The sequence below is a fragment of the Uloborus diversus genome, chromosome 5, assembly GCF_026930045.1.
Source record: "Uloborus diversus isolate 005 chromosome 5, Udiv.v.3.1, whole genome shotgun sequence".
NCBI lineage: Eukaryota > Metazoa > Arthropoda > Arachnida > Araneae > Uloboridae > Uloborus > Uloborus diversus.
Genome location: NC_072735.1, coordinates 78,421,119 through 78,434,468, shown reverse-complemented (window position 1 = coordinate 78,434,468; position 13,350 = coordinate 78,421,119). Strand labels below are relative to the sequence as shown.

The 13,350-nt window shown below is 39.4% G+C and overlaps 1 protein-coding gene across 1 annotated transcript; it reads left to right on the top strand.

Moving 5' to 3' along the window:
- Window positions 1-1,340: 1,340 nt before the first annotated feature.
- On the top strand, window positions 1,341-6,007 carry LOC129222319 (fibroin heavy chain-like). The gene has a single exon (XM_054856813.1). The coding sequence runs from the start codon at window positions 1,498-1,500 to the stop codon at window positions 5,572-5,574; it is 4,077 nt and encodes a 1,358-aa protein (XP_054712788.1). The 5' UTR covers window positions 1,341-1,497; the 3' UTR covers window positions 5,575-6,007.
- Window positions 6,008-13,350: the final 7,343 nt, after the last annotated feature.

The following is a 13,350-nucleotide window of genomic DNA, read 5'->3' as shown; positions in this document are numbered from 1 at the left end:
GCGTGATCATTTGTTTACATTTTAAAGCTACTGTTAATGTAATTTATTGTATTTTTTGTTTATTTGGCGAAATATTTGAAATTGCAAAGAATTCCTTTTCGTTTTTAAAGAGTTTTAGTCATTTTAGTTGAAGAACGAGTTTTTTTTTTCTTTTTTTTTTTTTTTTTTTACATCGGGATTGGGGGCGGGGAGGGATGAGTGATTTTCGCTTATTCAGAGAATTGTTTTTACCTTTATTATTATTATTATTATTTTTAAGCTATCCTTTCGATCGTTTTATTCTTTTTCATATGGGGGACGTTGCAGCGGGATTTTCCGTTTTTTTTCTAGATGGGTATTTAATTTTTTTTTATACTTAATATCTGAGGATGCTTTTTATCCTTTGAGTATGGCTGAAGGAACAAACCATACAATCAATGAAAATCTTTCAATTAAGCTAGAAAAAATAGTTGATAAAACAACTGCTCAGTGGGCACGAGATACGTCAAGTTGTAATAAATATACGCATTTTGACACCAAGCAGCTAGAAACATTTTCTATTTACTCATTTTTTTTCGACAAAACGATTGAAACACTTGATAGTTATTGAAATTTTTCAACTTTTCAATTTACAAAGTTTGCACAAAACAACGTCTGTCGGGTTCTCTAGTTTCTCCATATACTGTAATTTTCAAAATAAAATGCAATTTGTTCCTTTAAAAAAAAGATAAGTTAGCTTAACTATTTCCCTTTGCTATACAATTCCCTATGTCTTTTTGATTAGGTTGAATGTAGTACTGATAGAAAGACGTTTTACTGTTCTTTTTCCGATAGAAAAAGGATTTTATCGTAATCATTGACTATTTTAGCGCTATTTAAAAAAAAAGTAAATTTAAGAACTGCTTCTTCTAATTATTTCTTATTCTAATAAATGTAAATTAGTTTCATCTTAAATTATTTAAATACGAAATAAACTCCAAGCGCTTCTCATCACAAGATTACTTATGCGTTGCCATTCCTTTCTTTTAAATGTATATCATTCACGTTTTAACCTTCTAATTTACCACAATTTGAAGCATAGAGTAACTCAATGTAATCGGAATGTCTGCGTAATTTTTTAAAAGCATATTTTTAAGTGCAGTGCACATTCGCTATTCGCATTTAAATATTTTATTATGAAAAGTGCGGATGAAGAATGTTTTATACCAAGTCCTTTAGCAGTCATAATCGTTTTACTACTCCTCTTTTTGACTTTCGACGATGAAAAAGGCTTCATTATGGGGAAATGAGCAGCTGGAAAAATACATTTCATTGCAACGCGATGCTTCAAAAGCCTATAGTGTAAATAACGGAAAGATTCGTGAAGATTGTGGGAAATTAAGAAATGCAGGACTTATGAATATGCTATTCTAAAAGACATAAAAGGTAACACAGATTGTTAATTGCTATTTGTTCCTTATATAATCCAAGCTCTCTTTCTGAGCGTTACACAGTGATTCAATCAGGGTCTCACCAAGTATGTTTCGCTGGCACTGTAAAATTCTGCAGATATGCCTCTGTTTGGCATATCTTTCGCTCCAGGAAGCACACTCGAGAAGCCTTGGCAGTAGCGCTGAAAATTGGTACTCAAGATATTTTGGTGAAAATTATGGAGCAAAGGCAGAATCTCCGTCAAGAAACAGACGCTCGTACGGAGCTGGAGCTGGTGCTGAAGCAACTGTCGGAATTGGTGCTGCAGCCAATTTAGGACCTGGATTCAATGCAGGAGCTGGAGTCGCTGCGGGATTTGGAACAGGTGTAGGAATTGGAGCCAATGCAGGAGTTGGAGCTGGTGTAGGAGTTGGAGCCGGTGTAGGAGTTGGAGCCGGTGTAGGAGTTGGAGCTGGTGTAGGAGCTGGAGTTGGTGTAGACTTTGGACTAGAATTCGCTGGTACATTTGCGAATAGGTTGGCTTATCAACTTTATGGTAGCGTTCCATTCCGCACCATTTTCGGTTACAGGATCAACGCCGATGCTCTAGGGAACATCGGAACTGTTTTAGCACAAAACATGTGCACCGAGTTCAGGCTTCCAGATCCTGCTCTAGTTCAGAACGCATATGTCAACGCCTTATTTAGCATCACCACAGCAAGTTCGCCAGAAGCGTATATAAGAGCAATAGTTGGCACCACAACTCAGCTTTTGATATCTAACAACATTTTGACTCCTTATAATTCGCTTGAGCTCACTAATACCATTGCAAATATTATAACGAATTCAATTTCTTTATCACCCTACTCGAATGTAACATTTGATGCAACTGGAATAGCTGGTTATGACGCAACTGATATATATGGCGGACGAAATTCCATCGCCGCATATGGAAACTCTGACATAGGTGCCAGAGATGGTTATTGGGGAGATGCAGGACTTAGAGCTGGTTTAGATGCCGAGGCATCCGTAGGATTGCGGTCTAGAGAAGGGTTAGGTGCAGGAAACAGTGTCGGAGTAGGCGCTGACGTAGGTGCTAATATTGGTGCTGGAGTTCGTGTTGGAAGAGAAGTTGGAGCTTCAATTGGCGCGGACATTGGAGTAGGTGCAGATGTCGATGTTGGAGACGCTCGATCTCGTTTTCATGGTTTAGGCAACAGACTAATACGTGGATCGTTTGGACTTGATCAAGATATCAACGTTGGTGTAGGTGCGGGTGCAGAAATAGGCCTTGGGGTCAGTGTAGGCTTGGAAGAGTCTGCCAGGCTTTTTGTGCAAAGATTATCTGAACAACTAATCCGGGAAAGATATTTCAAGACAGTATTTTCGGAATCAATTCCAAACTCAGTGGGGAAAATGCTTTCATCTGCAATCTTCCAATTTCTTTCAAAAGCATTTGTAGTTTCCCGGTCTTTTTGGAGCTACTTTGAAAATGATTTTGTGCAGTTATTAGCATATACCGGAGGCGATGGATATAAATATGGTTTAGGTTTAGATGCAGGTGTTGGAGTTAATATTGGTGCTGATGTGGGAGTTGGAGTGGGAGTATCAGCAGGACTTGATGCAGAAGTAGGAGCTGGAATTGGGTTAGGTGCAACAGCAGGCCTAGGAGCAGGAGTTGGTGCAGGAATTGGAGCCGGTGCAGGAATTCGAGCCGGTGCAGGAGTTGAAGCTGGTGTAGGAATAGATGCAGAAGTTGGCCTGGGAGCCGGCGTAGGAGTAGGAGCAGAAATTGATGCTGGAGCTTCGGTCGGAACTCGTGGTGGACTTGGAGCTAGAGGAGGCTGGTATGGAAATCCGTCACCCGAAGTCATAGCTGTATACCTTGCAACATCTGTTTGTAATGCTTTAATCGAATCACGTTTATTTACCCCACAAGTACTGGGACTTCAAGTAGCAATGGCAGCAAAAGCAATCGGCGCAGGAATTTCAAACTACTTGAGCACATCTATGGTTCCTGGTGTTGGATTAGCAGTTAATTCTAATCCGTACAATTCATATTACACAATTTTAAATGGCCTCGAGGTTCTACCATACGTAGGGCCTGATGCGATAACCCGACATTTTCCTCCTGTTTTAAAAGCCGCAAAAGCAACGGTTTTTGCAGAGCGATTTACTAGGGCTTTGTATCTAAATCTTGTTTCATCTAGCAGATTTACAGAAGCGTTTTTGTTAGGAATACCAGCTAGAACTTATAAAATCATTGCAAATTCCTTAGGTAACTTTATGGCAGAAGCATTTGGCTCAAACAATCCATCCTTCTTTGCAGATTTGTATTCAAATACATTGCTGCCTTCCTCAGAGAAAGTAAGTTTTAAAACTCATGCTCGCAGATTGGCTGAAGCTACTGCTAAGGCACTTTATGCCCTTGGATATTTTGTGTTTGGAAACCCAAATTTGCAAGCCGCTATCGCTTCAAATGCTATTATTAGGTCAATTATTACTAGATACAGACTACGGCCTACAACTTGGGACGTCAGTCCAGCGATACCCGGATCAAATCTGTATTGGAGCACACGAATAGCAGGAGTCGGGACCGATATCAGAGCGGGAGAAAGTGCAGCAGGATTGGGAGTAGGTGTAGGTGCAGAAGCAAGCTTAGGAGTTGGAATCGGAGCAGGTTTGGGAGTAGGCGGAGCTTTGGGAGTAGGTCCACGTTTGGGAGTAGGAACAAGTTTGGGCGTAGGAGCAGGTTTGGGCGTAAGAGCAGGTTTGGAAGCAGGAGCTGAATTAGGTCTAGGGGTGGGAGCTGGTCTCAGTGCAGGCTTAGGAGTAGGAGCAGAAGCTGGTATAGGAGCAGGGGTTGGACTCGGTGTGGGAGTTTTGGACGCTGCAGGCATTGGATTTGGAGCTGGACTAGGAGGTTCCTTGGGCTTTGACAGAAGACATGGCCTTGGAGTAGGTTTAGGAAGTACATTAGGCGCTGCTAGTGGTTTGGGAACTATATTAGGATATGGAGCTGGTATTGGAGCAGGGTTGGGACTAGGATTGGGTGTTGGAGCAGAAGTTGGTGTAGGTGCAGGCTTGGAAGTCGGTGCTGGGTTGCAAGTTGGATTAGGAGCGGGAGCTGGGTTGCAAGCTGGATTAGGAGTTGGTGCTGAACTACAGGCAGGAGTAGAAGCTGATGTAGGAGCTGGAGCAGACCTGGCAGCAGAATTTGATTTGGAAGCCCAACTTGAAGCTCAACTTCAGGCTCAGGCTCAAGCTCAATTAGAGGCAGATATACAAGCTCAAGTTTTGGCACAAGTAGGAAGAAAGAAAAGAGCACTTCGCCAAAGAAGAGACATTTCGCATTACGACACAGTAGCACTTCTTACAAAGAATGCTTTGACTTCTGGAAAACGATCAAGGCGTTCCGCAGGTGTATTTGGTGGGGCAGAAGTTGATGCTAACCTCGGTGTTGGAGTTGAAGCAGGATTAGGTGTAGAAGCCGGAATAGGTGCAGGTATTGGAGCCGGTATTGGTGTCGAAGCAGGTGTTGGTGTAGATGTTGGAGTAGGTGGTGGAGCTGAAGTTGGAGTGGGTATTGGAGCAGGAGGTAATGTAGCATCTATTTTATCAGTCTTACCTAACTTGTTGGCAACTAAACTGTATGCATCTACTGCAATGTACACCGCAATGACAATGTATGGCACAAGGAAGGTAGTCAACGTTATAGCTCAAAGCATAGCAGCACGATTCGGATTCCGAGTTGCCGCTGTGTTTGTCACGGCGTACAACAGGAACTGTGCAGACATTTCCGACAATAGCTTCGGTCCATCTATTTCAGCACTTGCAATTGCCACAACTGAAGCCCTGTCCGCAGCTGGTGTTCTCTCCATCAACTTCACTGTCCTCTCAGCAGATCAGCTAGCAACAGCCATCGTAGCCAAATATTCATGCCTGATCGCCACTTCAATGGACCCAGTCGAATGGAACACGTCGGCAAGGTGGACTCATCATTATGATGAGTATCTTTACGAACCTCCTTTGGCTCCCGGTTACAATAAGTACAACGACTATACAATTACTCCTTCTGTCAATCGAAGGAACGATCCCTTCATGCTGGATTACGGAACCAATACCGATCCTGAGATAAATAGAGCTGGTTCGGACAGCTCCTATATCAACAAAGTAATGTTCTGAGCAACAAAGTTAACCCTTCTGGCAGCAAAGCCTGAGTATATTCGGGATGGTGTATGAAGTTCAATAATGAATGGACATGGTCCTGCCACTAGGAGAGTTAATTTCAATGGAACATTTTGAAAGGATTTCATTAGAAACTAAATAGCCAAGAAGTAAGACATGATGAATATCTATTGTATTCTTCGATAATATTCTCTCATTAAAAGCAAATTCAAAGCACTTCAACAGTTTTGCTTCATATTTTCTTAAAATTTATTTTAATGTTTCCGTTTTAAATTGTTTTGAACTGTTTATTACTTTAACGAAACACGCGGACATATGGATATGTTATGAAAGTATTGTAAAAAAAAAATTTAAATGTTGTCATAAAAGATTGGTTCATCCTTTAATTTATAAATGTACTCAAAATGGAAGTAAAACTTTTGTTATTGTATCTTGTTTACTTTATACTGTACAGAAAAATATCAGCTGACTCAATTTATCTATACATAATTTTCGTTAACTGTAAAATAAGGAATCTGGAAAAATGTTATTGTTGTGTTTAAAAAGTCATCATATCACCTTTAAATTTTTGAATTAATGTGGCTCAGAAAAAATCAAATGCAAAGAAAAATCGTCTAAATACACATATTTCCTTTTAAAATTAGAATACATTTCAACTGTGAAGAATGTCTATATGAGTACGAACAAACTTTTCCAAACAATATTCAATAGCCTGTTGTTTCAGCATTTGGCAGGGTGCTCTGACATCTGGTTTGATATTTCGTAAGTTGCTTACTTGTATTTATTTCAAAATGAAAAACCAAATAATTTATAAAAGGTTTTTATTTAGTCATACTTGCGTATGTACCTATCTAAAAGCAGAACAGTAAATAGTTTTTCTAGTTCAACATTAACATTTCTCTGAAATGCAATAAGTTTATTGAAATAGTATAATATCGTCTCCTCAGAGCAACAGTAGGATAGCTCAGGACTTCGCAACCGGTGTGCCGCGGCACACTGTTGCGCTGCGACAAGGAACCCGGTGTGCCGCGGAATTTTCGTAGTTATATAACAAGAAAGAGCCTTGATGTATTTTATTTTAAAGTAACGACCGAATAGCGTTTGTATCGTTCTGTAACTTCTCAATTCACCCTGTCGATCGTGTGCAATCAGACATACCTAACAAGGGGAGAGAGGCGGGATTTGCTGCCCCACCTCTTTAAAACACCTTGATCCTATTACTTTAAGTTTTTTAAAACGGTTTTTAATTTCCACGAAATCAACCAATTATACAGATTTTTTTCTAATTCTCTCGCGAAAGGGAGTATTGTCCCCTCCTCCAGGCAGGGATTATGCCCTCCCACCCAAAATTTAACCCCAGCTTTAGTTTTTATTTTCCTCTTTTCCAGTTCCGATACTAATTTCATTTGATCGTAGTTTCTCAAATCTCGATTCTGAGACTTAGTAAAATAGAAATTAAAAGAAAACAAAAAAAAATATTAATTTGAATCAAACTGAAAAAATAAAATCTAGGACGAATGAATATTTTCTGTAATTGCTGTTTGAACAATTCAGGGAGTGAAGCGAAGAGTGCAGCTGCCTTTACTTTTACCTGTTGCATATGTTGCCGCCAATGATCTCACATGTATTGCTTTTGAAGATTTTTTTTTTGTTGATCTATAAAAAGCAAATTAGCAAAAATGTTTGCTATTGGCTAAATTATTATTATTTATTCGGCTTATTTTAGACACAAATTATTCACTCTCAATTCACCGGCAATGACATTCTGGCTTGTCTGCATACGCTCAGTGTGTTATTAGGATTGGCGCAAAGCCTCCGCTTTAATTACGAATGTGATATGGAAAAATTCTTGGTTAAAGAAGGCTCATCAGCTGCTAAATCTGCGACTGAATGTACTGATACAGAGGATCTCCAAGTAAAAAGGCTAAGTCGCTGAGTAAGCAGTCCAGAGAAGGATACCTGACGTTCGGTTTTTCGTGGATCAGAGATGTAAAATCACCAAGACCTGAGTGCCTTATTTTCAGGAAAACTTTCAAATGAAGCGATGGTCCCTAGCAAATTAAAACGTCACCTGTCTACTAAACATCCTTTTTACCTGGGCAAAGACATCGGTTACTTCAAACAATTGCAGATAGAGAACTCGAAACAAAGTTCTTTCATGAAAGTCAGCGCAAAAGTTTTTGAAAGAGCTCAAGAGGTTAGCTATAATGTTGCACGGTTAATTGCCAAAACGAAAAATCCACACAGTATCCGTGAAACGCTTATTTCAGCAGCGTGCAAAGAAATCGTACGGGGAAGGCTAGGACCCGGAGCAGAGGAGGTGGTCCAAGTGCCACTTTCTGACGCCACTATCAGGAGACGAATTGATGACATGTCGGGTGACATAGAAGCAACATTGGTAGAGAAATTACGAGTAGCTGGAAAATTTGCATTTCAAGTTGATGAATCAACACACATCGGAAGCTGTGCACAATTCATAGTCATTGTGTGCGTTGATGATGAGGGACGCATTAAAGGTCATTATCTTTTCTGCAAAGAACTTCCTCCACGTGCAACTGGTGATGAGATATTCCGTGTTACAGATAAATATCTGAAAGGCAACGGGATTCTTCGGCAAAATTGCACAAGTGTTCGCACCGACGGAGCTGCTGCAATGACTGGATCTATCATAGGGTTCCTGTCGAATCTGAAAAATCGTAACCCAAGTGTTCAAACCATACACTGTTTCCTCCATCGTAAACCTCTCATGGCAAAGAACTTATCAGATGACCTGAAGTCAGTTTTGGCTGACGTCGTGAAAATCGTGAATTTCATAAAATTGAGGCGGATAAATTCTCGAATTTCTCCTTACTTTGTGACTTCTACATACAAAGATTCGCTGACTTTCACAGGGTAAGGTACTATCAAGAATTTTTGAATTGAAGGACGAGGTACAACAGTTTTTGATTTTAAAAACGAAATGCAGAATGCCAGTTTATTCCAAATCAAATATTGGCGGGCAAAACTAGCGTACATGGCTGATAATTTTGAACATCCTAACGAATTGAATCGGTAAATGCAATGACAAGGGGAGAATTTGGTTATATATGTGATGGACAGGCTAAACGGGTTCAAATCAAAAATTCAGCTGTGGAGAGAAGAAATAGAATGTGGGTCATTGGACGTGTGGAAACGAACCACCTGATAAATTAGGTTAAAATGATAAATTACGTTAAATGATGGATATTATGGCCGAAGATGATATACAGAAAGGCATGCATCATGGACGGAAAAAGCTGCGTTAGAGTCGCAGACAAATGTAATAAAACAGACAAAATTGACTTACCGAACAATCTTTATTTAGGATACTTCATATTATTACGGCAGAGTGCACTCTGTAAAATTGTGAAACAAGATCTAGCATATTATGATACAATACAAATGATAATGAAGAGCATGGCACGGAAGGCAACAATTCGTGGAAGTTCGTTATTAAGAAAATGGCGCGCAGTTCATCATGATATGCGAAGTTCGCATAGGGTTCGTTAACAACCCAGGACTGCAGGATATTAATATTCGCTGGGAATACAGCAGAGGAGTCTCTGGAAACTTCGACTTATGCACGAGACATCTTGCTATATTTGTTTAAATAAAGCATTTGCCACTCAAAGGTAGCCCATTTTCCTTCTTGACGTTTCCTTATTCTTTAAGTGCTTCTTCGGCCACGCTCAGGTCTGGATTAAGATAAGTTGTTTGACTTTATGTTTTCTTGTCAAGAGACCAGGAACAATTTACTCTCGTTTTTTCTTAAAGAATTTCCATTATCCCCGGCTCGCCACTCGTGGTGCAGGAGAGAGAGACATCCTTCACGGAGAGCTGGCAGGACCCAAAAAAAAAAGGGCCGCTCGGTAATAAATTCTTCTTGCTTTTTGAAAAGGTCGACAATCTGACAGAGAGGGCTGATTGGCCGATCAGTGCTCTGGCAACGGAAATGACCACAGCTCACATGCCTATTGGTCGAAAAGTTGAACTAAAACTCAAAAGTCTGAACTGACCTCACAACGTTGCCTACGAAATTTGAACTGCATAGTGCTGCCCTCTCATGGGAAAAATGTTGCCGAAAGTGGAAATTCGAATGTGGAATTTTCACACCACCAACATAGTGTGTGAAGGAAATGGCATGGAAGAAAAGCTGCTTAATGAGGTGGCAGAACATTTATAGTCATACTTCAGGAAAAAATTAAACACTATTTCAAGAATATTAACATAGAGCAGTGTGCCTGGATTCGCGATCCATTCTCTTCATCTGCGGATGCATCAGTTAAAGACCTTTCTTCGAAGACGCGAGAAGAATTTATGGACCTCAAGAGCGAACGTACTCTTAAACTTAAGTTGAAACGAAGTGCCTCTGGACGAATTTTGGTTGCTGGTTAAAAATGAGTATCCCACCATCTCTGGTCTTGCTATTGATGTGCTACTACCTTTTTACCCTACATATCTTTGTGAACTCAGTTTCTCAGCCTTCACACTTATTAAAATCAGAAAGAGATCATCTCTAAAGAGCCTGGATCAAGAACTTCGTGTAGTTTTTTCCAACATAGAGTTGAACATCCAAGGCAGGCTCAAGTGTCTCATTAGTGTCAAACGGAAGTTAGGTGCTTGGTTTTAATTTTTTGCTTGCTTCTTTCTTGAAACATTTTTTGATAAATCGTTTAACTGCAGTGTGCACTTCAATGACTTCATTCGGATGGCGCGCCCGCCGCAGGCGGGCGTCATTGATGGTAGAGCTAAATGGACCTTTTGATCAGTCTCGGTTAGAAAACTTAATAGTTAAGCAATATAGTAAGTTAGACGTAATAAATTTGAATTGCCTACCACACTTATCTTGAAGATCGCAGGTTAGGCCCACGTCTATAAAGAAAACTTCAATCAATAATAAAAATTATTGAGCGGCAAGGGAGGGAAAGAGTGACAATAATTATTCATATGAAAATTCGCAAAGATTTGAAATGGAATGTCAGCTGAAACAAGCAATTTCCACCTTCAGTGATGGGAATAGTCGAGCGGCATGCTCATTGGACGGTCGTAAATCTGCCACTGTAAGCCACGCCTACTCAAGAAACAGTAATGGCGGGAAAACCAAATTCGGTAGTATCAAACGTAGAGAGAAAACGAACTGGTAGCTAGCAGAGCTACAAATTTGAATCCACAGTTCAAGCAGAAGATTTTGGAGGGTAATTGTTAACTTATCAATAACAGTGTTATTTGACTTGGGAGAAACAGGGGGGACCTGTTGAGTTTCATTAACAGCATTTGAGATTTTGGGCGAGGGGCCCAGGTAGGTGCAAGTTTCAGATTTATTTCTCCGATTCAAGGAGACGATGAGATTTTGTCGTTTTGGACAACTTCTAAAATTTGCAAGATGTTCACCCTTGCAGTGAAAACATAGGGTGGTAAGTTTGAGGGTTTTCTGCAATCTTTAGTTTTGTGCTGTCCTGCACACACAAGGCAAACAGGGGTCGAGCACAGCTAAAAGAGGAGTGGAAGAATTCTTGGCAGTTCCAACACTGCATAATGTCTTTTCTTCTGAGAGATTCAAGGGTGATATTAAAATCCCCTAATTTCTCGAGAGACCAAATTTTTTCATTTTCAACTTGATCTTTCAAGTAAATGAGAAAGAGTGGCAGTTTACATTTGTCCTGCCCAATTTTACGCAATTGCGTAATGTGCTGGGGGACAAATCCTAGTATGGCTAATTTATCAGCAATCCATATCAAGTCAGTTTGAATAGGTAGACCGCGGATAATAATCTTAAGTTGTTTTTTTTTTCAGGTAGTCTAAGCGTATGGTTTACAATGAAATTTTCATCAAGGTATGTTTTTAATTTTTTGTGCGCCTCAAAAATAGGCATAGTGCACATTATCTTATCATTTTTAATTTTACCGGTGATAGTAATTTCGGCCACTTCAGAACATAATTTTAACCGACTATCAAAGTCGTGAGTCCCATCAACCCAGATCGGGGGAACTTCAATTTTCCTAGATCTGGAATTCTTGACAATTTTGAATGAGTTTTCAGTTTTTATTTCACATTGGTCAGCAGCTTCCGAAGAAGCAAATGTTTCATTTTCAGGGTCGGTTGGATAGCCAGAAGAGCTAACAGAAGCAACCGAGTCAGAATCATTTTTTTCATTTTTAACTTCAATTTTGTTTATACTTTCCACATTAGACTTGTGGATAAATACACTTTTAACTTTCTTCTTCTTTTTGGACTTCTTAGCACTTCTTTCAATGGGGGGATGTTCACGGTTTGCAGTTATTTCTTCACAAAGATTCTCGTCAGGAATTGGAGTACTGCAATCCGTTTGAGTATCATTATCAGTTAATGGGAGTTTCACTACAGGCTCAGTATTTGTAGTAGAGTCAACAGTTTTAGGTTTAGAAATAAAATCAAAAATAAAGTCCATTTTTGAATTATTATCTTCAATTTTTGATTGCAATGAATCAAGTCGATCAATTTGGGTATCTAATGAAGTTGAATGTTTCAGCTGAATAGCGTTACATTTCAAATCAAATAGTCTAAATAGTAGCGTCAAGTCGCCAGGGTTTAACAAATTAATATTACATTTATATTCAAAAATTAGAAATTTCACGAAATAGAGTAATTCGTCATAATTAATTGAATTAGAGTTAGAATTAAATTTGGTTTCTAGCAAATTAATTTTACTTAAGTATTTCTGCATGAAACTTGGATCAGTAAAGGAACCAACACTCACCACACTTCCTTCGGAGTCGGCAGGCGGTTCCAGTCGTAATGAAGAATTGGAGTACGGGGTTGCGTAGTTGGCAAGCGGCTTGGGAGTAATTCCTTCTTCAGAGTTCGTTAAAGCATTCCTTTTCGATAAGCCCCAGCCATACGTCTTACCGCCCCCATCACCAGGTTCAATCACTGCTCACGGCGAGGAGTCGCGTTGTTTTCGAGATTTGCTATAGCTCATGGCGGAGCTGTCTCAGAGACGTCCGTTCTCATCAGACTCTAATAGACTTCGGCCTCGTCCAGACATGGTGAAACTCTATAGTATGAGAAACCAAATGACACTTCAATGACATGTTTGAACGAAATGCTTTCAAACATATCAAGCATAGTTTTCTGTGAAGTCTGATATAGGTAGTTTCGTTGTTCATTATCAACCTCAATACATCCGAAATATTTCTACTTTCTAAATAAATTTAAATACACTACGATAGTTATAATTGTTTTATTTATGTCAAAAAAGCCCCCACCCCCCCTCGTCTTTTTACTAGTGAATGATAGAAACATTTCTGTATTACCATTGCAAAATTAAGTTCAGTGTGTCCCGTTGATCTAGAAATTTCTTGAGTGTGCCGCAAAGTAAAAAAGGTTGAGAAACACTGGGATAGCTTACTGTTATTCCTGGGATTAGAGCCTTACTGTTGCTCTGAGGCGACGATATATTGAACTCTCATTGGTTAAATTTTCATACCATATCTATTTCAAAAATACAGCGTTTAATTACTACTGCTTTAAAAATCTTAAAATCTATGGAAACAGCAAACATGATGTGTTTTATTGAATTAAAATCATAATTTAAACAGTAGGCAGTGGTTTCCCTACAGCTCAGTTCAATGAAAATCATGTTTAATTAAACTAGCAAGCCCAGATATTTGATCTCTTCTTCTAAAAAACAATTTGGGCGACTTTCGTTTAGTTGATTTTCGTTTAAACAGTCAAGTAATACAACTTTGTGCCTGCTTAAAAAGCTTAAATACAGGG

Bases quoted from the DNA above. Each gene is read 5' to 3' on its own strand.
- LOC129222319 (XM_054856813.1), top strand. From the start codon at position 1,498: ATGTTTCGCTGGCACTGTAAAATTCTGCAGATATGCCTCTGTTTGGCA.